The sequence below is a fragment of the Haliaeetus albicilla genome, chromosome 8, assembly GCF_947461875.1.
Source record: "Haliaeetus albicilla chromosome 8, bHalAlb1.1, whole genome shotgun sequence".
In the NCBI taxonomy this organism is placed as follows: Eukaryota; Metazoa; Chordata; class Aves; order Accipitriformes; family Accipitridae; genus Haliaeetus; species Haliaeetus albicilla.
In genome coordinates this window covers 38,711,457-38,736,229 of record NC_091490.1, presented here as the reverse complement: position 1 = coordinate 38,736,229, position 24,773 = coordinate 38,711,457, and the positions used below count along the sequence as shown (strand labels likewise).

General features: G+C 45.8%; 1 protein-coding gene across 1 annotated transcript; it reads left to right on the top strand.

Annotated features, from left to right (window-relative positions):
- Positions 1-5,100: 5,100 nt before the first annotated feature.
- On the top strand, positions 5,101-24,289 carry RAB11B (RAB11B, member RAS oncogene family). Its single transcript, XM_069789998.1, has 5 exons — positions 5,101-5,257; positions 11,771-11,966; positions 13,939-14,132; positions 15,776-15,856; positions 19,329-24,289. Exons 1-5 carry the CDS (start codon positions 5,218-5,220, stop codon positions 19,472-19,474), a joined length of 657 nt encoding a protein of 218 aa, XP_069646099.1. The 5' UTR covers positions 5,101-5,217; the 3' UTR covers positions 19,475-24,289.
- Positions 24,290-24,773: the final 484 nt, after the last annotated feature.

Sequence of the window (24,773 nt, the reverse complement as noted above, 5' to 3'; positions counted from 1 at the left end):
CGTTTTACATGCACAGTCATCTCCAAAAGCATTTATTGCAGCTTCTGGGGAATGATTACGTATATGTAAGAATGAAATGAGCTGGCAATGGAGCAGGAGCCTTGAAGATGATGGGGGTAAACTCCAGCTGTGCTCATGATCCCAGACATGTGGCCTGATGCTGGAGCTGGAGAAAATAGCAAGTGCTTCTTTTTGACTCCCTTCCATGACTAGCTGAATTGCTCCTTGCAGAAAAAAGAGACAAGAGACCGCTCTAGTCCCCTAGAGCGGCTGTATAAATACCTGATGTACCTAAATGTGGTCCCAGCTCCTGTGTCTTGTCTTCCTTCCCTGTGGAAAAGCCTGGGGTTAATGATAGCCCCAAGCACAATTGCACAAACAGCCTGTTATACCTGGCTCTGTGCTATCTATCTGCTCATTCTTGCATTCAGAAATACATTTTTAATGTTCCATTTGCTTAATTCAAAGCTTGTTTTGTCCCTGGGTGCACCAGCAGATACTGGAGTGCCGTGTTTCAGTCTGGATGCTAAAATGATGAGACTAAGGTGGGTTTATGCATTGTATAGAAACTGCTGAAGGAGCTATGCTGTATTTATTCATTGCCAGGGATTTTTTTTGGCAGGTCTGGGGTTTGCTTCCCAGTGGTGCATTTGATCTTTAGCATCTACAGGATGTGCTTGGAGGACAACACGAGCTGGCACCAAACACCAGCTGGGAAAAGGCTAAATGCCCCAAATCTTGCCTAGCCAAGGACCTACCGCCGCTGCTTTCTTCTGTGTCTTCGTCTTGACCTGTTCTGCCACGCAAGTCTCCACATCCCACCAGTGTCAATGCCACCCCATTGCTCCAGCGCGTAGGTCCCACACTGGAGCGTGTGGTATCCCGGGGCCCTTCCAAGGTCCTTTTGCAGAAAAAGCCATTCCTGAGTCTCTGTTCTTAATCTGAACCCCTCCTGGAATCCTCCAGCTCCTTCATTTTTAACAACAACTTGAATTGCAGCTTGTCCTAACATCTGGGAGTCCGGGAACGGACAGGGCAGCTCCCTCCAGCGACAGCGAGAGGAAAGGCGCCGTGCTCTGCCCAAAGCACAAATCCCCTTCGGGTTACCAAAGGCTGCTGCTCCCCCAAAAAAAGTCATCGCTCCCGTACGGGCTGGGACGTGCTGTGCCAGCCGGTGGTCCCACAGCAGCTCCGGACATGCTGGTCCACCCTGGGCTTCGGGTCTTCCCAGTAAAACCTCACGGAGCAGCTGGCGAGAAGGGTTTGCTGGTTGTTTTCTGGGCTCGGAGGGGCTGTGCTCGAAGGCTGTGATGGGGTCTGAGCTCAGCCGGGCGGGTGGCCAAAGGCTGCGGGGTCTGGACGTAGTGGGACAAGGGCTTTTCAGGACCAGAAGCGCTGTGGGACAGCCTGGGGCTGCGCTCCGGCTGGGTGACGCAGGGCTGGGACACGCTTCAGCGTGGAGCTTGGATTCATCAGGAGAAGGAGATGGAACCGCAGCTGCTCTGGACCTGGGGGTTCTCTCAGAGCATCGTTAGATCAAGAAGATGTTGCACAACAGGTACCGATGTCCCAGCCCAGCTGCGTTTGTGGCCCCAGAAAGTGAGGAGAGCCCCAACCTGCTGCACAGAGCCCCCTCCAAATCCAGCTCGCGTCTGAATGGCAGAAACAACCGCTGAGAGATCCGACAGTGGGGCCTCAAGCCCTTTTTTATACAACAGTGAAATCCAAATCTCTCTTTTCAAAGTTTGGTAAAAAAGGAAGGTGTTTGTGCACACACAGAGCTGCACCAGCTTGGGTGGGTGGGTGGGCTGAACCCCCTGCACCAGTGGCACCGAGACGCTGGAGGGGGTAAGCCAGAGGCATCACCCCGAGCCCCGCACCACCGGTGTGGTCATTGCAGAGCACCACAATGAAACGAAAAAGGCAAACCTCCCCTTAAATCTGAAACCTGGTGCAAAGCCAAGAAACAGCAAATTAATAACAAGAGAAGAGTTCTCCACCCACCAACACTCCCCAGGCCCCCCCAGCCCCCTGACATCCAGCCTTGCCAGAGCCAGCAAAATGGCTTTCAAAAGCTGTCCCTCACTCCAAATGCTGTGTTGGGGTGTCTGGTGGACACTGGGGCATCAGGACTCTCCCAGTTGTCCCAGTAACTTCAGCTCTTCTGCTGGAGCTCAGCAGCATCGAGCACAAATGGAGTTTCCCATGGACACGTCTGGCATGGCTTTGCAAGCACCTGCACTCTTACAGGGACCCCTTCCAAGCAGAGTATTCTGGGCTGGCTCCCTTGAGGGTGCTCACAGACACCCAGAGGACCAGATACCACTAAGTGGGTGGGAAGGGGAACTCCTGGCTCAAGCATCCCAGGCAGGCAGCTACACCCTGGGGCACCACGGGGGCTGAGGCACCCAGGACAAGAGGCAGCATACTGGGTGACCATTCTGAGCAAGTTTTTATCATGTAAAAAAAGAAGCAGATGGTATACGCCTGTCTGCTTTTAAGGGTGTGTGTCCCAGCATAGTTCAAGAAAATATTTGGGGCTTGTAGGATCTCTGCTGCCTGAGGCTTGATGGCCTGTGACCAATTTGAGGGCACACATGGGATTTCCAGAAAGGGTCTGCATATGCATTGCCCTGTCAGCAACTGGTGACACGTGGCTGATTTTGGTGACACAACACTGATTCTCTAATGCAAAACATACCATGAACCTGGAGGACTTCTGAGGGCAAAGAACACGGGACTCCTGGGCTCACACTTCACTCTGCATCGCCCCGGGGCAGCATTCCTCCTCTAACACCAAGTCATCATCTTTACTCCCTGCAGCCCGTGCTAAAACTCTGCCCCAGGGGATTTCGGAGCTGGACAGCACTCATGAGGATACCTCTGTCATATATTGCTCTTTAGAACTTAATGGCAACAATTCCCAGGCACTGGAAGAAGAAAAGAAGAAAGTGATTTCCATCCAAACTGATAAAAAATAGCTTTGGGCTTTTTTTATCCCGCCATACACATCCAATATTCAGCTCAGAATCAATTATGTCACTTGTGATAATGAAAGTAAGATGTTTTACTTCTGCTTTGCCTATTTTAACCCAAACAAAGCAAGGAAAGTGAAGGCCTCATTTGCAAGACGCCATCCTCCTCTCCCTCCTTTCACCCAGCTGCTCACTGGATGCGGCATTATCAGGTGTGGGAAACTCAGTGTGGGGTAATTCTCCTTCCCAGGAGATTCTGCATCCAACATGTTCCAGCTTTGCTCCTCCTGATGCTATTTAACTATTCATCAGTTGGATACTCAACATCCCTGGACGTGCTCTAGTCATTACCCAGCAGGGCCATTTGCTGTGGTCCTGCAGGGATACGAACAGCATCAATGGGAGAAAGTGATAATGCCCTCCCGCAGATCCTGGTTGTTAAAACTCACTTCGGCATGGGAAGGATTAAAAGTCCAATGCCCCATGCTGTATGTGAGCACCAAAACTGCAAAGAAAAGGTGAAAAGAAAGATCTCCTCCCTGCTTCTTCAGCAATCACTGTCTGTCAGAGAGGAGCAACTGGCCCGACCCACTGCTAGGTTGGAGTTGACATCTTCCCTAGACCCCTAGTTCTATGAATTTTTGACTTTCCTTCCCAGCTGTTTCCATTGCCTGATATGCGATGGAGATACAAAGATGGCTTCCCAGCACAGCAGTGGGAATGTAACGTGTTTGCAGCATGCTCTGTTTCTTACCGCATTTTCAGAGCCTGGGTGATAAAAAGAATGATTTTCACTGAGCAGGAGCCGGACACCCCTGCCGATAGGTAGCTGTTAGTCTGGGTGCTGCCTCTTCACATGCTCCCACACATTTATTAGCACTCGTATTTGGAAAATGGGACCCCTTAGAAACCATGATCCCGCCTGCCCAGGGTGTTCAGGTATCTGGTGGAAGTCGAGAGAGCTCAGCGCCGCACAGCCCGCAGGGTCTGAACCACTGTCTCCCCCCGCCCCGACCCCTCTCACGTGCTGGCCCTCTCCCACGGCAGGCAAAACTAAGTCCAAAGCCATCTTTTTCCTCCCTGCTGTCTCAGCCTTGCTCCTGTGTGATGCTGGAGACCCGCTAATCCTTTAGCTGGCTAAAGACTCCTCTGGGGAAAGTAGGGCGGACAAACTGTGATGAACGCAGCCCAGGAAAGCAAGAAATAGGTTTAATGAGCAGAGCGTGTTTCCCCGCACGTCACAGAGAGAAGGGGGGGTGCTCTCGTTTTCCCCGTGAGGGTTCGTCGCAACCGCAAATTGAACGCATTACACCAGCGGATGCGACGCCGGCCTGCACACGCTGCGTGGGGACGCGTTGCGTAGGGCCAACGCTGGAAGGGAGGTCGTCAAAGCAGAGGGGACACCCCCGGGTATTCCCAGCGGCCCTTTGAGGCTGGCCCTGCGCTCGCAGGATGAATTGTCGCGGCTCTGCTGTCGGGAAGGCGAAGGGCAAAGCGGCTTTTTGCTGTTAGCACCGATCCGTTCAGGAAGTTGCCTCAAGCCATGCCAGGAAAAAAAAAGGGGAAATGTTTTCCTGGAACAAGTTGTGTCACCGTGCGGGGCTTTTTTTTTTTGCCAGAACAGCATTTTCTGCTGGTATTTAGCACAGGAAGGTGAGACCCTGAGCGCTGCGCGGGGCAGGATCTGGCCCAGCCCGGGGAACGGCCCGAAGAGAAAAGCAAAGCTCGGGCGTGCAGGGTGCGATGGCCTCGAAAGGCAGCCGAGCATCGCTCGCGGTGGTTCTGGGGGAAACACGGCCCGTCCCCGACCCCGCCTGCGACCCCCCGGCTTCTGCGCTGCGCTGACACCCGGCCGGGGCCCCCCCGCCGCCGGGCGGTGCTCGGCGCTGCGCGCCCCCGCCGAGGCCCCGCCCCCAGCCCCCGCCCGTCCACCAAACCCCGCCCCTCCCGCTCCCAGTCCCCGCCCCAACGCGGGCCCCGGCACCGCCTCGTCTCGCAGGGTCCCGGCTCAGGCACCCAAGCACCTCCCCTCCCCAGCTGCCCTCCTTCGATTGGGTAGCGCCGACCGCCAGTCAGAGGCGCGCCCGTCGCCTATTGGGCGTCGTTGATGGGTCTGGCGCACCGCCCGCCTCCTGCGGGCTCTGGCGGCCGCTGATAGGCGGCGGCGGGAGCGGCCCCCCCCCCCCCCCCGCCTGGGCCGCGGTCGGTGCCTGGCAGCCAGAGGGTCGGCGCCGCCATCGCCATGGGCACCCGCGACGACGAGTACGACTACCTCTTCAAAGGTACCGCCGCCGGCCGCGGGCCGCGCCGCGCCGCACCGGGGCGGCCGCGCCCCTCTGCGGGCTCCGCGGCGGCGCTGGGCCCGGCCCGGCAGGCCGCGGGGCCCGGGGCGGCCGCCGCGGCCTTTGTGCGCGGGGCGGCCTTGCGGGCAGCGCCCGGCCGCCCCCGGCCGCGGCTGGGCCCGGCGCCGGGCTCGCTGCCGGGCTGCGGAGTGGGGGGAGCCCCCCGCGGGCCTTCCCCGCCCCGCCGCGGCGGGGGTTGCGCGCTGGCAGCCGGGCGGTTGCGATTCCCCCGGTGGCCGCGCTGGGAGCGCGGCCCCGGGCGGGGGGAGGTTGAGGGCTTGGGCCGGGGGCTGGAGGGGCGGTGGGCTTCGGGCGGTGGTGGCGGCGGTGCGGAGATCGCCCCCGGCGTCGAGCCGGAGCCGAAAAAAAACTTCGGCTTCGGTGGAGAGCTCCTTCGCAGGCTGCTGACCGAACCCTAAGAACCGAAGCCAGGAAGCTTAACGGTGTTAATTTGGCTTAAAACCTGGGGTTGTTTTAATAGCTCCGTCCCCATAGTTGTGACATTTTGGGTTGTCCAGCAGCTGCGTGCAGGGGTTGTGTGAGAAAAGAGGTAAGTGCGGAGTGGGCTGGGTGCTGCTCTTCTTGCGCTGGCTCAGGTGGTTTTTATCGTCGTGGGTGTGCAGAGGTTGCTGCAGGTCGGTGTCCTGCACATGTAAAGATGCTCGGGCTGACCTCTTCCCCGGAGCATCCCACAACTCTGCCTTTGAGGCCTAAGGAATGGTGCGGATGGGTGTAAAACGTTCATCATCGTGTTTCCCAACCGGTTTTATCCTCGGTCTCCTGTGGTAGCGTGGCTGAAACCCTTAGATTTGTCCAAAGACTTCACTCTTACAAAAGGTGAGGTTGAGGTTGCCTGTTTGTGGGTGCTCCGGTGATCTGGGAGGGGCGTGGGTGGGCGCTTGCTGCCATGAAAATTTCCCAGGAGTTTGATGTCAGGGCACGCTGTACGTACCTGAACCCTAACAAGGGCAGCAGCGACTCCACACCTGCTTGTTGATGAAAGGAAAGAGCAATTACTCATCTATTGGAAATGTTTTATGGATGTATTTGCCCATTTGCTGTATTTGTTTTACCGTCCTCAAGATAGAGGTGGGGGGAAACCCTTATTTCTTCTCTGCCTGTAAAGCAGAAGGCTAGCCTCCAATACGCTAAACTGTCTGGGTCTACACTAGTTTCCTTCTGAAGTCATTCCCCCATCTACGTCCCAAGTGGTTTAATAGCCAGGAACTTGAAAGCCGAAAAGGATTTATTTCTTTTTTTTTCTTTTTGTGAATAGTCAATTAGGTAGGCAAAACTGCATTCATCTTTAAAAATACTTATGCTGCTTCAAAATGTGTTTTTTAATTTTATCTGGAGTGAAACTTAACCTGGAGCTATTTGGTCATGAACCATGCTGTTGTGTTGATACTGCAAAGTAACTTGGCATACTTTGTAGCACTTAATGAAAGGCGGGGGAGAGAATTGTCCTTTTCTGTGCATCTTTTGGGTAGGGGTAGTTGTGTGGATGTCTTTTTCAAAAATAAACAAACCCAGAAAAAAACCCTTCCTTATCTACTCATCTCTTCCTTCCTTCCTTCTAGGCTTTTTGGGACTAGGCAAGAAATAATGAATGTAAGTGGGACCAAGTGGGATGAGGTCTCCGCTGTAGGCCCAACTCCCCATCCTTTCCCTTCTGCCTCCTGCAAAAATGGAATTAAATATCAAGGGGAATTGACAGAATGAAAAAAATAATATCCAGGGGTTTGATTGACTTCTGTTTTAGCCCCTTCTTAGCTACATAGATGGCTTTTGAACTTTCTTCTACCAGACACGTGCAGTGCTCAGAGGCAGAAATAAAGGTGGAGGAGGGTTGCAGTCTGGGAAGGATTATTTTTATTAAATTTAAGGTTTGACCTTTTCCTCTACCACTTATTTCCAAATGAAGTTTGGTTGGACTCTGATTTTAGCTTTTACAGCTGTCGCTTGTTTGAGAAATTTGCATCCTTGCATTGTAATATTATTTAGGATAACTCCAGTTGAATGCAGTGTTGCTTTAAAGTCATAATTTTTACTTTTCTGTGTAATGGAAGATCTAGAACTGCTTATATAGGAACTTCTGTCATTTAGCATAGATTATATAAATCAGCTTTATGAAAAGTTTAAAAGGCAAAGAGCCCCATTTATTGTTAGTCTCCTTCATGTGAAATACTGCCTACAAAACAGTTGTTCAGAGATGAAAATGACCAGGGAGTTTGTAGCAACAGTTTCTGTGTGTAGCTGGCTCACTGTTCTTAGTGCTCACTGTTCTTAGTGCTCCCTCGTTCACGTTGCCCATCAGCTTGTGCTTCAGGACCGGCCGTTTCAATAGGGCTGCAGGAGACATGAACATTATTGGCTTATCGGCTCTAGCACACAGTAGGCGAAAACTAATTTAAGGTTTGGTGGCGCTCTGGGGATGTGAGTGTGGTTATAGTCAAAGCTGCTCTGCTAGACTACTGCCTCTTTATCTTTATTCCCAATTTCCCTTTCTTCTGTGTGCATCCCGACAGTCAGAACTGCTTATTTTATTGATCACAACAAAATGTTGTTTGTTAACGAAATGACTGAGCCAACCTTTGGGAGAACAAGCTGAATTCTGTATGCAGAGCTGCGCAGAATAATGAGGCTGTGAGGATCTTGTTGTACATGTTCCAGTGATGTAACCCAAGCAAAGCCAGCGGTTCAGGGCTCTGTTCCCAATTAGTTTTGTAGCTGAGATGGTTAAAAAGCGGGAACTTTTCATGATGAGTTTTGAATGGGTTGGATCTGGAATTGAATTCATGACCTTTTCATAGTTGCTAAAATATTGGAAGCCTTGTACCTATTAAAATGTGATCTGTATATTAATTTTCCTCTAAAGAAGATTAGCTATTATCAGTGTTTATTTTAAAAATTAAATTCATGCTGGCTCATGAAAAAGGAAAGAAAAAACACCCGTAGAAAAAAGAGGTTTCTTTTACCTTTGTGAGAATTTAGACTGCTCTGATTAGAGCTTAAGCCTAACAAAGGCTGTGCTTATTAAAAACAAATGCATGTCATATTAGTCATCGATATCTGGCAACCTTATGTGCTTAATATTTATAATGAACTCTGCTTATGTGGTCTCTGCTACAGAGAGTCTTAATCTTCTTGATTGTTCAAAAGAACATATTCTTTTTGCCAGATTAATTAACTAGTGTATTTAAAATTCTATCATAAACTTGATCTTTTATTTTTTTTTTCTTTTTCTTACCGACAATGTATTGCCCTGGATTTTTAATTCTGTCTTTTGCTTGCTTTGTACCAGGATCCCAAGGTATGAAGTGGGTGTCCGGGTAGCAGGATTGTGCTCTGCTTAGGCAGCTGTAGGTCTGTGTTGTGAGGCCTAACAAGACACGGGAAGCAGAGTGACGATGGTGACTGAGATCTGCATGCTCTGCCATTGACAGATGGGTAATGTGGTCAACGGTAACCCACAGACTGGCACAGTGTGGTGGAGGAGAGAGAAAATCAGGAAAGACTGAAGGAGCGGCACCATGATTAAGGATGTAAAGAGGGCACTAAACGTGGCTTGCTTGTGTACTTAGAGCCATCTGATGATGATTGGTGCTGGTTATTGGTTCAGGTCACTTCCAGGTTAAAACCAGTGCATCTTTCCATTACCAGTGTGGCCCTCAAGGCCGTTTAGGGAGTGTGACTTCATTGATTCTGGTGAGATGCGTTTAGGGAGTCTTCAGGCTCTTAGATCTGATTTGGAACTTTCTTTTCTACTGTGTCGAGACTTCTGCATTTGAACGGGCAATGTTGTCTGGTGACCCGTTCCCATATTCAGGAACTTTTCTGAGATCTAATCACTTAGTCCAGAATCTTGAAAGTATCTTCTTGCTCAATTCCCATAGAAAACAAAATTTGTGGGTTCTGTCTGCGTGTGGGCCTCCAGTCTTTGCGTCTTTCTCCTGAAGGTGAAAATGCTTGTTTAATGCTCAAGACTGAGTATTAACAAGAAGCACTTGGAGACTATAAGGTAGAGAGAACATTATTTACTGAGTTGGGATCTGGTTGCCTTCCTTTGTTACTTCTGCATCCAGTAACTTCTCAAAAATGCTCTCTTATGAGCTGTGCTAGAATATGGAGCAGCCTGGTAAAGGGGAGCTTGCTGCCAGATTGCAGCAGAGACGAGTAACCAGCTAAAGTAGCGCAGGACCCCCTGAATTTTCTTCCTGTGACAGATGGAGTTAATGACCTGAGAGCTGTTTGCACGGTTTATGCACAAAGCTGGTAATTTTAAAATGCCAGAGGATAGGAGGTGGCTAGAACGTGGAGAGATGGCTCTGCTTTCTTGAGCTGCAGATTCACGAGAAGGTAGCTCCCTTCGGAAACAGTTGGAAGCTTCAGGGTTTTTCCAAGCTGGTCTAGTTTGTGTGGTGGATGTTCTTACCTCCTTCTGGTTATGGTCAGGGCTTTGCCGTAGGGTACAGCGTACTCCAAGCTAGCAGATCACTGTGCAAGATGGGTGACCTTTGGCCCGTTCTTGGAACACCCCGTGGAATTAGTGATGAAAAACTGTTTGTCTGGAAAATAAAGCTAACAAAATCCTAGAGTTAGAACTCATCATAAAAATCTTTTTTTATATATCTGTTCTCATACCCTAAAAAATGGTTTAGGCCGTTTGCCAGTGCAGGCAGAGAGAGCACTGTGAGGAGCTGATTTAAGCTATCCCGGGTGGGGAGTTGTGGCGCTTTGCCATGATCCACTGGCTGCCCGTTCCTGCCTCTGTTGTATTTTGACTGTTCAGCTGTGCTAGCACAATTGTCTGTCTATCTGTGCTGTCAGCCGGATGAAATGCTGGGGGGGGGAGTCTGGAGCATTTCAGATATCTATGCAGGCAGCTCGGGAGCTGTCACAGCAGAGTAACGGAGGGCTACAGCAGAAGTTTTGGAATTTGCTAGCAGGGGTGGGAAGGTATGTGAACTGGAGCAGTGTGCTGCCAGAGCTGTATCCTGAAACAATGGCCTGAGCAGAAAAAAGCTGTAATAACACTAGGAGACGAGTACGATCCTTGGCCCTGGGAGAATGCTGGTGAGCTCATTCTGGAAGCGTGTAATGAGAAGAGTCTTCTGTAATTTGTTGTGGAGGGATCAGGAGTGTTTTCTGCCCATGTCTGCTTTTCTATAGGAAAAACAGATTGTATGAATGAGGAAGATAAATAAACCTGTACTTTGAACCGAAGTAGGAAATATTCTCAAGGTTGAAGAAACCTCACTGAGATTGCCTTTCTTCATTCTGCTCAAGCCAGAATACTGTTAGCTTGAATACCAAAGTCATATATGATACAGTATTTGCTGAGACTTAAGTTGTTTTTAGTCTTTTTTTCCCTTTAGTTATTTCTTGCTCTAGTCAGTAATACAGGGATTTAAGAAAATGTGTGTAGTTGCATTAGCTGCATAGTAAAGAACCTAGTATGACGCATCTTGTCGGAGTTGTTGATGAGAAGGTCTCATGGAGAGCCCGGTCTAGCGTGGCTGAGTATGAAGCAGCAGCCTGCTCAAGCAGGAATGGCAAAGAGGTGTGCCTCAGGATCAGCAGGGAGCTTCAGCCCCAAAGTAGGGTGACACTCCTACTACATACACGACATACCTTTTATTTTCACAATTCCTTTCAGTAAAGCTGGGTTTTGTGTACTAAAGATCTCTCTGCACTAACATTTTTCTGTTAACATGGCAACACCTCATGTGGAGGCAGAGATTTTTAGCTCATCTTTTACTTCTCTTGCAATCTACTAGAACTCATTTTGCTGGATGAAGTTCTGCTTTGCTTTGTATCTTGCTTGTAGTATCAAATGTCTCCTTTTTTCCCCTTTTTGTGGCGAATGTATTTACGAATTAAATTGTTGAAATAGAACACCCTGTATGACCCCAACAGGGACTCCAAATAATTGTTTACTTTCTGTGTTGTTGGTTATTTGTTTGTTTGGGTTTTTTTTAAAAATAAAAATAGAGTAGGCTTATACTGTACACAGGCTTTTCTCAGGCAGACAGGTTGCCTGTTGCCATGTTCTTGACTGTAGTGTTTCTTGAAGTGCGGGTTGCAGCCTTCCTCTGAAAAAGGTTGAGTATGCAAGGGACATCTAGTTACCTCTAATTACTTGCAGTGGCTTGGGGCCTCCAAAGCAATGTGTAGCTGCTGACAGTCCCTGTAGCAATTTCTCATTTCCATCTCTAAGGAACTGAGCAGCTGCTAGCAACAAAAAGGCTTGGGGCTGTTTTGGGGCTGGGGAAGCAAGCTGTGAGTAGTAGAGTCTGAGGTGTTGTCAGCATAACTTTCTCCTATGTTTATCTGGCCACGCAACTCCTCTGGGTCCTGCCTGCAAGGCAACGTAGCAGCAAGGTAGCACTACTGCACTATGTAAATGCTGGTATGAAGATTTAATTTCAAAAATAATGTTTTTTCTTTTAGTTGTGTTGATTGGAGACTCTGGAGTCGGGAAGAGTAATCTTCTGTCACGTTTCACACGCAATGAGTTCAATCTGGAGAGTAAGAGCACCATTGGGGTGGAATTTGCCACCAGGAGCATCCAGGTGGATGGGAAGACGATAAAAGCACAGATCTGGGATACTGCAGGACAGGAACGATACCGTGCCATTACCTCAGCGTGAGTACTATGTCTTTGCTCAGTGTAACAGCAGAATTCTAGCAGAGACAGTACCAGTAAATTTATGGGTAGAGAACTAATGAAACATATTTGGGACACATGACAAAATCATTACGACAGACTTCAGTGTAGATCCAAATCATAAGATAGCAAATACTTCTGTGTTGCTTGATTAATATAATTAAAGTAATTTTTAGATTCTAATGATACTATTATAGAAAAAATGACAGCTTAAATGAAAAGTGTGGGAAATTCTGTTTGAGTCTTGTGATCTGTTTTTTTTACCTGCCCTGTATGTGCTATCTTCATCATGTGGAATGAGTGTCATTTCTGATGGAAGCTGGGTACTGTCTGGCATCAAGTTTTAGTCTAGGCATGACAGCTTACCATAATGCCAGTGGCTTCTGGTCTTCATTGCCCCCTCAGTCTTGAGATTGAGGGTATTTTTAGGGCAGTCTGCAGCCACAAACTCCCTTGAAATCTCAATGACTGAATTAGTCACAGCCCTGAAAATTAGGTCCAAGAGTCCACGCTGAATAACCGGTAAATAGAAAGGCACCTGTGATAATGCTGACTGCAGCACTAGGCACATCCCTATTTAGAACAGTGGTGTTGAGAAGCTTTCATGTACGGCACCTTGTTAATCCAAACAGTGTCTTGAGATGTAACCTCTGGGTGTACCTACTTCTGTGTAGCTAGTAGGCAAAAGTATCTTTTAGAGGAAAAAAAAGAAAACCCTATTGGCAGGCCTAGTTATCCAGCGCATAGTCTGATCAGTGAGTTGAAATTTTGTAGTGTTACAGATGTACATGAGTTTTTAAAGGCACAAACTTGTTTCTGAATCATGCACAGATTGAGCCATTTGTATTAAACTCAGGGTAAGGGGAACTTTTTTCATTGAGGTGAAATAGGGTAATGCAGAATAGGTGAGAGAAAAATAGAAGAGCATGGAGCTCAAAGGGAATAATCTATAGGGAAGGAATGCAGAAACAATGTAAGGCAGAAACAGATGTAAGTGGTGATTTCAAATTGCATCTTTTCCGTAATTGTTAGTGTGTTTTTCAGAATTTTTTTTGTGACCCTTAAATTGTTCTTACTGCTGTAGAAGCTTAGCAGAAAAACTGCTGGCTGAGTCTTGTTCAGCAACAGACTTGGCCGATGAGAATGAGTGCATCTGTAGTCCTGCGATCCTGCCTCTCCTTTGTACTGGCACGAGCTCTTGCTTGACACATTGCTAGGCCAGTTCAGCTTGCTAAGCCAGCAGAACGCCAAGCAGCAGTAAGAAGTGAATGTTTTCTGCTGACTTGATGCTTTGAATCAGTTCAACGAGATGTCCAACGGGGGCTGGTGGAGCGGAGGAGAAATGTTAGGATTGTGTGGAAGAGAGATATGGACGTTATAGGATTGCTGATACAGATTGGCTTGTGCTGTCTTGAGCCCTTGGAATGGGCCCAAACGTGCAGTGAGGGAGCAAACTCTGTTGTTGCATTACGGGCTTGTGGATAAGTGTCAATATAGCCCAGAGTTCCCCTCTTTAATTTCTAAGAGGGACAGGAGGCATTTGAAAGATCAGCAACAAATACTGACATTTTACTAAGGACTATTTTTCTGGCAGAAAGATAAGTTATAACTTCACAAAAACCTTCTAGCAGTACCAATTCTGAAATGCATTGTGAGTTTTCTTGCACACTGTTTTAGCAGACTGAAGATGTCATAGCTTCCACAGTCTCTTCAGCATTTTGTTACATACATTGGAATTTTTGGGAATGCCATTAAAAAAACCCCAGCATTTGGAACTTAGTTTTAGGCTTAAAAACCCCCCAACAACAGTATTTGCATCAGCACAACTTTTTCCAACGCAGAGGGAATGTTTTTAACTTTTTAGTAGTAACCAGTATACAAGAGCCAGAGATACCAGGTTTGTTGGTATAACTCAGAGCTCTCTGTAAAGGAATGTGCCTTATGGTTTCAGATATTACCGCGGTGCTGTTGGGGCTCTTCTTGTCTATGACATTGCCAAACATCTCACCTATGAGAATGTGGAGCGCTGGCTAAAGGAGCTTAGAGATCATGCAGACAACAATATTGTCATCATGCTGGTGGGTAACAAGAGTGACCTCCGCCATCTGAGAGCTGTGCCCACTGATGAGGCCCGGGCTTTTGCAGGTTTGTAGACAGTGTGGTCTAGGTTGGTGCTTTCTGAACTTGATGATGTTGGTACAAGCTGTAATCATGCTATTGTTGTCCAGGACTGAACTTTCACCTCAAGTTTTATTTTTGACCCTAAAAAAGGCATTCAAGATTTTTATTTTTTTTTAAATGAAAATATCTTGGCTTATTAAATAGCATGTGTGGTTGTCTTGGGGGGTGGGTTGTGTTATGGTTTTTTGTTTGTTTTGGGTTTTGTTTGTTTGGTGGGTTTTTTGGGTTTTTTTTTTAATCTAGTGGTAGTACATGTTTTTGAAACACTGTCCTTGAGCTGCCTGATAGCTGAAGATTAAACACTTCCTTTAGCAAGGCTAGAAACGGTAAGCAACATTTAGAAGAGAAAATGTCACAATAGAAATATAAAATATCACAACACAAAATGTCTTTCCTGCCTTCCTAGAGGCCCAGTTCTACTGAGCATGTATTGATGTGGACAGCTGCGAATGAATACTGAACCTTCCCTGAGATGGTCTAGTTTCTGCTCCAGAGCACTGATGCATATAGTAGTGTCATCTAGTTTCATTTAAATGCAGTGATCATCATACTTGGAGATTATCAATTGTTGGGAGAAATCAAGTGGGTTATGTGAGCTGCTGCCACTGCATTACTTCTCTCTCTTATCTTGCTGAGCACTGGTCAAATACTCTTTTGCCCTTATAGGCCTAGGGACATTCAGCTTACTTTTGTGTGGATATCAAGCTTGGGGGTGGAATTTAAATGTATAGCCGTTAAAATCCTTGTAGGAATAGTACTAGGGCTTGCTTAAACATGTTTTCTGAAGTTTGCTAGTAAGCTAGTACCCTGTGGTTTGTAAAACCACTTTAAATTTTCAGATGAATGAGAAGTAAAGTCTATATAAGAGAAGCAAAACAAGTTAGTAGGCACTCTAGATAGTGCATTACTTTGATCTCTTGGTTCAACATCTTATTTTTTGTCCCCCACTTCCTACTAAGGCTGTTTTAAATAGCTAGTGATGGTACAGGTGTTGCTGTTTTCAGTTCTGTGACTGAAATTTGCCTATTTCTGGGCAGGTGGTACAGTACCATTCCAGGTGTCATGTTTGGGTGTTAATCACAATCTTTTTTTTTTTTTTAATTAAAAAAATATATCTTTTGCATTGTAAGAGGAAAGAAGAAAATAGACTGTATTACCAGGGGGTTTATTGTAATTTGGAGGTGGGGTCTGATTAGGAAAGTGTAGGTCTGTTTATCTTTTTGGAGTTGCAGGAATTGTGACTCCTGTTGCAGCCAACATGCTTTTGCCTGTGCTCTGGCTCAAGGTATTTCTAGGTGTGATCTGTAGCCAGATGAGAATAATATTGTACTGTTTGACTGAACAAGGGCTGCAGTGAGGAAAACATTCTCACACTATGGAAAGGCAGTGGTCACAGGTGACGCTGCTGAAATGCTAGCAGCTAAATAAATGGCACACCAAGTTGTTCCTAGTGTAACAGTAAAACAAAACAAAACAAAAAAACCCCAACAACAACAAAAGACTTAGCCCTGGCTGATTGGCCTAAAAATAAAGGTGAAAACCTCAAAGTAAAGGTGAAATAAAGTGCTATTAATTTTTTTAACTGAGCAACTTGTTATTTATTACAGAAAAAAATAATTTATCTTTTATTGAAACATCCGCTCTGGATTCAACAAATGTAGAAGAAGCCTTCAAGAACATCCTTACAGGTATGGTTTATTATGGATTCAGAGGACCTCCTGAGGTAGTGGATCATCTTCATGGGCATGTTTTGCAGTTATCTAGAATGTTTTGGAAATGAATGTTGGGAATGATGGTTAGTTTGCAAGCCTTCTAATCTTGCCTTTGTGTTCTGCCTCCCACCCCACGCATACCTTTCTGCCCAAGAATCTGGAGGTTTCTAGTCTCCTGATGTTCCATGAATTCAAGCTATTGCAATAGCACTGTTGTAAAGGCACTAGTAGTTCTGTGCCTGCACAAAATTTAGGCAGCGAAGCCACAGGCATGCTAGGAAATTAAAAGTTGCAGTGTGTTCTCTTGCACCAAAGCAGACTGGTACATAGTATTTTTGTCCAGACTACTAAACTCTTGTTCTCAGATGATGGCAAGGGTTGTAGGTGACTGTGCACCAACAGCATAGCTGCATGCAGACTGCCTTCTGGGAATGTCCCTGAAGAGTCCCAGGAATTGTCTAAGAATGTGATAGTGGTCAGAGCCAAAATGAGGCCACAGCTTATGACTTCCACTGCCCAAGAATGTTCCTCAGCACGTGTAACTGCTGTAGATGTGGCTGAGTGCACAGTAGCTAGTACTGAGTGCTAATCCTTGGAAGCAGAGTCCTGGGAAGTATGGTGCTGTCACACCCAAGGCTGTCTGAAGGAAACCATCATGGGCCTGCAGGACTGCTGAATTGGAGCTGACAAACTCTGATGAACTTGAACGACTCTGTCTTCCACTCCGTGTTCTGCATGTTTGATGTTTCAAAGCATAGTCTTCCACTCCTAAAATGAAGTAATTGCTAATTGGCAAAGAACCCTTAAAAATCATACCTAAATAGGAAGAGGGCTATCAAACAGGTATTGGATTACTGTTCTACCTCTGGCTGCCCCATCAGATCTGAATCTTGTCCTAAAGAGGAGAAAACACCATATAATTTGTTAGGGTATTTGTTCCATCTCTTGAAAAGCTCTTTAAGATCCATAACGTGAACAGTTGGCAGGATCCAATTCCTGACTGTTGCTTACCATAGCTGAATTCTAGACGGATAAACTGTTTCTATAGTCTTACCCCTGTACACTGTTTTGTGAAGTTGTGCCTGATTTACATGTCCCGCAACATCTCAAGATGAGCATTTTCTGAGCTTTGTTGTGACCAGATACTGATTTCAGTCAGATGAGAATGAGCCTTTGTTCTGGTTCTGCTTGATTATCAGGAAGTGTCTGGTGTATGTTGCTTACTGAATGCTGACCGAAGAACTGGCTTTGTATTATTGTTTCTTGATTATGTATGCATGAGCCTATTACTAGGAAAAAAGCTGAGTTTTAATATGGTGAATTCTGTAAGGCAGACTCTTTTAGGTTTCTTTTGCAGAGGTGTGCAGGGAAGCAGTAAGAACTGTTGGGATCACTAGATCTGGTGCTGGCCAAATCTGTTGGTACCAGAAATGTGTTGCAATTAAAGGAAGATGACCAAGAAGAGGCAGGCAGGAGAAAAACAGTAGCCAAGCTGCTTCTATAAGTAAAAAGACTGACAGACTAGGAATGGGTTATATTTGCTGCCCAGCAAGATTTGCGTTAAGTTACTAGAGCTACTGGTGAAGCAACTGGAGAACATTGCTGTTGAGACAAAGCCATGGAGAAGACCGCCTGCTGCCTGAGCTGGGACTGTCTCTTGTGCCGGGCAGCCTTATAGCAGATTCACTGCTTATCTGTGACACTTGGCTGGATCTGAGGCAACTTGCCTGGCACTTTGAGATGGTATCCATGGTTTTAGTGCTCTGAGCGTAGTTCAGCGGTCACCATCCATCCTGTCTTCCCTTGCAGTGTTGTCCTGAGACTGACCCTAGGTAGAGAAGATGGCCTATGGTTGCTCTAGGAGAGAGCCCCAATACAGTGTGCTGTAACAGATAAGGTACTTAGGGAGCCAGAACTGGAGCTGAGGTCAGGCGTGGGCAAACTGAACTCAAATCACTATCTCTTAGCAGTGTCCTGTGCTCCCAAAAGTGTTGAGATTGTCCAGTTCAGGTACAGTGGGGATGTGACTGGTAAGACTGAGTAGTCCTGAAAAGGCTATTCCTAAAGTGGTTACGTGGGGGACAATTATCCTTCTAAGGGAGAAGAAGAAACCTGAGAAAAATATGCTGTGTAGAGCAGTGAGTTGGGAGCAGCTGCAGGAGACTTGGAGGAGGGAAGAGGGTGGGAGAAGCAGGACAGGAGTTTCCTTACTGGCCACCAGTTCGAGCGATCACTAAAGACTGGGAAAAAAAACCCCAAACCAAACAGATGCTACCCTAAAGAAAAAGAGGGCTTGGCAATGACTCTGAACAGCTAGTATTAAAATATATCACTGAGCGTGAAAGAAGGGGGATGTGACAATCTCTGTACAGCTCTCCTCATGCCTTTCAGCAGAAAGAGCTGAAGGTAGCCAGTGGCAATGAGATCAGTCTTGGGTTAAAGGTTTCAATTTTAAACAATGTAAATATGTGCAGCTTCTTTAAAATAAATAAATAAAACCCACATAGTGCCCCATGATTTTTTTATCCTTATTAAAGATTTTGGGTGTTGCTGTTTTGAGGCTGTGGCTGTATGAATGTGACCGTAATATTTACCGCAGACTTCCAGGGAGGTACTTGCCCTTTTCCTGTCTCACAATGGAGGGAAGTTGGAACAAGGGCTTATAGTCAGTGACATAAGTAATTTAAAAACCTTTCAACTTAAATTATTTCTACTAACTATGCAGTTGAAATGGTTTGTTTCTGAAAGCTTTTAACTTGGCAGTCTCTCTTCAGCAGTTACAGCCTTGTGGATCTGTGTGCTTTCAGGAATAAATTAATTTGAGTCAAATAAATTAATTCTCTCAGGAAAAGTATTTTCAGATCAATGTGGGGCTTTATGGAGCCATGTGGCTTTTTACTGTCATAGGTGAGAGAACTCATTTGTAGCAGAGAGGAGTAGGCATTTCTGTCATTTGGTAGTAGCAGCTTGCCAGAAGCTAGTGTGAAATAGATACCGTCATTGCTGCTGCACAATGATGTTTTGCAAGCATCCTGTTGATTGGTGTTTCTAGATTACGTTGCCCTTTTCTTTAATCAAAAATATGATTCCCTATTTCAGAAATGAGCATTCCTGTTCCTTTCTCATTTAAAAAGCCTTTTAATAAGGCTCCGTGTTCATGGAGTTGTTGAAAAAGAACATGATAGGAAGCGCTGTTGTGGAAGACAGTAGGGAATCTTGTCTTAATAACTTTTTCAGACAGAGTTGGCATATCCATTACAGAGCTGGAAAGCCAGCCAGATGTTACATGCCACAGCTGGTCAGACTAGATTCCCTTTCACAGCTCTCAGGTTAAAATCTTCTCATTCTTGGGTTCTAGCATCTTCTTTGACAGCTTGCTCTGACATGTGCATGTGCTCCATTGGAGGTAATGTCTTTCTGGGCTCTAACAAATCTGTTCTCATTTCAGAAATCTACCGCATTGTTTCACAGAAGCAGATTGCAGATCGGTCTGCACACGATGAGTCTCCTGGCAACAATGTAGTTGACATCAGTGTCCCACCAACCACCGATGGACAGAAATCCAACAAACTCCAGTGCTGTCAGAACCTGTGACCTCCTGTAGATGACTCTTGTGCCCTTCACTTCGTCTGTGCTTCATTTAGAAACTTGTGTGCACTTCTTATCTCCTGTGATTCAGTGACACCCTCTTCCCTCCTTTACCCCATTCCCAAGTCCCCTCTTTCACCTTAGAGCTTTAATTGTAGGGCTAACATTCTCCTCCCTCTGAAATACCCTTCAATGTGGTGACTTTTGGGCTTGACATGTAGGCACTGATCTGATAGACATGTTTGTGTTGGAACACCTGCTGCTGGATATTATCCCATGAAACACTCTCCTCAAATGGTTTTGGGGTTTTTTTGGTTTTTTTTCTTCTGGGAGAGAAACCATGGGGACTTGACTATAACTATATTGAAGAAATAACTACATTTAGGTGACAAGGCTTTTTCCTCCCATAGTCAGATTTTTTTTTTCTTGTGTTTCTGTAAACATGGGGGAGAAATTAAAAGAAAATAGCTATCCTACCAAATGCTCTGTTTTCTGTCCTGATAAAGTCTCACAGTGAGGTTTTTAGTGGCTGCACACAGGTAAGAAAGCTGTTGAAAATAACATTACTTAGTATGTAATTACCCCTAATACAGTTAGTCTAGCTGTGTAGTTTACTGTTTCCTGCTTGGGAAATCTTTCCCTATTGTTTTATTTGGGAACAATGAAGTATGTCTGCATTGCTTTCTCTGCCACCATGAATGCCTGTGCTGCTTGTGCAGGCTTTATGAAGTGGCTTAATATTTATTCATGGCTTATGTTAATCAGTTAACATTATTGTACAGTAAGTGCCAGCATATTGATTTCAGAAACCTTTTGCAACCTGTACAAGTAGGCTTATTTTGTACTGTAGATCAGTGTCTGAAAGCAGGATCTTCTATAGTCCCAGCATTTTTTTGCATGCTGCTTTTTCTCTAGATCTTTCCTACCCCTGTTTGAGTGAGTGAAGCAATATTTTCATGTCATGTATATACCTGCACTTGTAAGGGTTTTGGTTGTTGTAGAGAAACACAATACTTTATACATTTTGTAAAACTTCTGCATCTTGAACTTTCTCTTCATGATCTTTCACTATTGACCTTGTGCATAATCTTCTTGACCTCTACTAAAATGCGTAATATTAAGATTTCACGTAATAACTACTAACCTGTTGTTTTCCTCTTATTCTGTTTTACTGAATTGCAGACTGTAATTCTCAAATGATTGTACTTCACCTGATGTAACAAATTTGTCATCAGCAGGGCTAACTACTATAATACTTTGTTTTGGTGAATGGGAAGAATGTTATCACAACATGTGTAGTCAGTCTCTTGCTAGCTTGTGAAAATCTTCTATGATGGCTTTTCATCATTCACTAGCTCTTACACACTTGCATCCCCTCTGGTATATGCTGAATGTTATGGTGAGGCAAATATGGGGTGAAACGATCTAAAGGAAGAGTTGGAGACCATCTGCTGCTCTCTGAAGGCTAGTGAAGCAATTTGCAGTGAATTTTTGCTCCGTGTTCTGAGACTGTACGTCACTTGATGAATCCTACCTGCATATTAGTGAGTTGATTTTTCTTTTCTGATACAAAGCAAATATGAAACTGTGAATTGTGCTTGAAGGGGAAATCTGACATTCCAGTCTCAACTGTTCTGTCTGGTTATGTAATAAAATTAAGGGCGGTTAACTCTGATGGCTTTTCTTTTATAAGATTTGCAGACCAATGCCTTTAATTTTGTACTGTATGCACCTAGAGGGCTGCAGTTCACAGCAAAGGGTGCACATGGTGCCTAGCACTTCCATTTTTCAACTTTGTTTAGAGGATACATTCAAGGTGAAGGGGTGTATGGTTGCAGCCTAGTCCCATTGAATCAGGATATAGATTCCTCTTTAGGCATCACAGTGCTTTGTCCTAAGGGTGTCCCAGGTCAGAAAGCACTTTCAACACATGGTATTTACTTCAACAGCATCCTCTGAGAGGAGGTGCAGCCAGTGGGAACTGGAGTAGTCTCCTTTTTGGTGGTCCTAGACCAGAATGTGATGTGCAGTCAGTATTTAGAAGGCTGGCAGATGAGCACACCATCAGAGAGAATGGAAAATTCTGAGATACTGAAAGTATTTCATTCAAGAACAGGTAGACACTAGTGGAGCTGGGCTCCTTAATTTTTGAACAAAACTTTTTATAAAGAAACAAGTTGAATAGCATGAGGAAGAATCATGCTGTTAAGAAGACTTACTAGTTCAGGGTGATGTATTAATGTGTTTACTCTGCAAATCCTGTACTTAACATGAAGTTTCTAGAATCAGTCTGGCCTGGTATAAGAAGCTGAGAAGCAGTTTAGTCACTTCCTTGTCTCTTAAAAGAGATTTTCTTTAGTCTTTGACTTTGTGGAATGCTCTGAACTTTGCTTCTGAGTCCCAACAAAAGGCTCATGTCTAGGGCTTAAGTGCTGTTAAATTATATGGGTATTGAAGAGACCTTGTACCACTTCATTGTGTGTTGACCAAAACCCCCTCAGAGCAGGTGGATCTTGGACCCACGCTGTTCATGCCAGGGCGATTGGGTTGTTTTGGAGACCTGTTGTGTTACGTGGAAAGGCCTACTGCCTTTTGCTGCAGGACTGTTTGGTATACCCAAGACATGGGAAGCATGTGTGTGCTTGCACATACATAGCTTATGTGAGCACTGTAAACTAAGTGGTGGTTTTATCTGCTGTGGTCACTCAGTTTATTAGACTAGGTATTGACTCTTGCCCAGTTTGCTGTGCTGCTCTCCAGGCAGTTAGAGACGCAGCCCTTCTGTGGGTTTGAGACGCTCTTGCCTAGACTAAGCACAGGGCCATTAGTGCCAATAGAAAAAGGACAGTGCACCAGTTCTGCCTGGTAGAACCATCTTCCTGTGCATAGACAGGGGAAAATGCTTTTGATCTTGAGTACTCTGGTGTCCTGCTGAAAGCATTATGCACTCCTCAGAAACTATACCTACAGCCCAACCCACTGTTGGTGATGGCTATGGAAATTGTAGAGGGGAAGACTTGGAGGAATCCTGAGGAAGTTTGAACTGTTGAAGAGCTGTCTGACATTCAAAGAAGCTCTCCAATAGGCCAGACTCCTTAACCATGCTTTCCTGATGTGAAAAGAACAGTTAAATGTAACCTCACCTGGACAGCTTCATACTGCAACTTCACTGGCTCTGTGTCTCTCAGTATTGCTGTCAGGAAAATAGAAAAGGTTCCAGCTGTCTTCCATCTGCTATAAGAGGTTTGAGTGCAGAATTTGGCTTATGTAAAACTCCTGATGACAGGAATGCTGCCTGTGAAAGAAGGAACATGTGCTATGCTTGCCTTACTTGGGTGTTGAGGATGACTTTCACTTAACTATTGAAAAATAACACTAAAAAGCACTGGGTGCTTACTGCCCAGTGTCAGTAATACAAACCTCAGTTGAAGGCTCCTGCTGATATTTAGAACAGGTCCTCCAATGCAGTATTAGACAGGAGTCTTTTCTGCTAACTACTCTGTTTATTATGGGGAGAGTAAAGGCCAAAATTCACACATAAAAATGATTTGGTGGTGAGCACACAAACAGGTAATTGGTAGAATAAATTCATTGAGTAGACTGCCTCAATCTAACAACTTTTCTTCCTGTTGAGTCAGATGCTTACAGACTAGGGGAGTTAAGGTCTGGGATCCCTACTGAAAGTTTGTCTACAGCCTGCACAGGACAAGATAGTTTGATTCATGGGAATGTTTTAAAGCTCTGTACTTGTAAAAATCCAGCTGATGAGTGACTGCCTGCTACTTTGTTAAAAATTTTTGTGTGTGCTGCAGAGACCATCAAAATTTGGTAGAAGGAAAAGGCACTATGATCCCTTCTTCCCCCTGTGGCTGCTTCTCAGCACTTCTAGCAGGTTAGAAGCAGTAGAAAGACTGCTGCATCCTGGAGATCCCCCCTGTTGGGGTGCTGTTCTGTTAGATCACTTGTAATGACCCCGCAGTCTGTGGAAAGGCTGGTAATGGGGTATTCTTGTGCGAACAGAAGAGAGCTCTCTCAGCTGGACGTGCCAGGATGGTAAGGATTGGTCTGTGCCTTTATTTGAGTAGGTCACTTACCAAAGCTGCTTGGAAAAATGTACAGTAGGTATTTTTGCTTCCTGATGCTTTGATTCCTGCATGCTGTACTGCTCCAGAAGTTGTGGATGTGATCTGTCTGTGGGCTGTTAATGATTGAGTCTTACCTGCGCTTGGTGATTGTTTCCCTTCCAAGCATGAAGGAAGAACTTGCTTAGAGGTTCTGGACTCTGTAGAAGAAAAAAGATCCTAATGAAGTGACTCAGTTGCTTAGGGAGGCTTTTTTCCTTCATAAAAATCTAGGGAAAACAGTATTAAAGTTAGGGGCCTGAATTTCAAATAAGAAAAGAAAAACCAGACAATTAAGAGGTGAAGACTAACTGTCCTTCAAGTAGAATACAGTGAGTCAGGGCTGAGGTTGGATTCTTTTGACTTGCAGACTCTTAATAGAGTCTTAATAGATAATACAGCTTGAACAGTGATTAATGGAATGTTTCCATGAAATGAGTATCTCCAGGGCTGCACTGTTTCAATAAATAACAGTAATTCTTATTTTAAACTGGTCAGATAATGCACGGTAGTGTTGTCTGTTAGGCTTTGTAGGCTATAAATAGCACTGGGCCTTTATGCAACCCAGAAGAGAGGTTCCTTTCATTTACTTTTATTCCTGGTTCCTGTGTTAAGTGCAATTCACTTTGTAAATATACACATCACTTGATTTTTGTGCATGGTTATGATGTATTGTGGATATAAAGATTGCCAAATCATACCGTGTGTGTAAAGTTCTGTTCCAGGCACAGCTGCAGAATAAGGTGGGAACATAATTTTGGACCTGGTACCTGGCTGGCTCCAAAGCCCAAGCGCTGTGGTTGATACTAGCATGGGTACCCCTGCCATGGCCAAGGGCGTGCACATTTGGGGCTGTGCCCCTGCAGGGAGCAGCAGTCCAGAGCCGGGAGTTAATTACCCTCGGTATCCACTACCCCCGGGAGCAGATGTTCTTGAGAAGGCTCTTGCCATCGCTTCAGGACACTGTGTTAGTCCTTGGAGGGGTTCCCGGTGCCCTCTCGCACCCGGCCTGGCAGCGCACGGCCCCGTGTCCTGGTGCTCCTCCACGGAGGGACGGAGGAGGCCGGTTGCCTGCTGTTCCAGAAACAACTACTCCGAGTAAGGCGGGTGTGAGGCCGGCCGAGACCTGAGGCGCAGGACTGCGGCGGAGGAGGGAGGCCTGAGGCCGCGCCGGATCCTCCGGG

Bases quoted from the DNA above. Each gene is read 5' to 3' on its own strand.
- RAB11B (XM_069789998.1), top strand. From the start codon at position 5,218: ATGGGCACCCGCGACGACGAGTACGACTACCTCTTCAAAG. The intron at 5,258-11,770 runs GTACCGCCGCCG...TTTTTCTTTTAG, and splicing joins GTACGACTACCTCTTCAAAG to TTGTGTTGATTGGAGACTCT. The intron at 14,133-15,775 runs GTTTGTAGACAG...TATTTATTACAG, and splicing joins TGAGGCCCGGGCTTTTGCAG to AAAAAAATAATTTATCTTTT.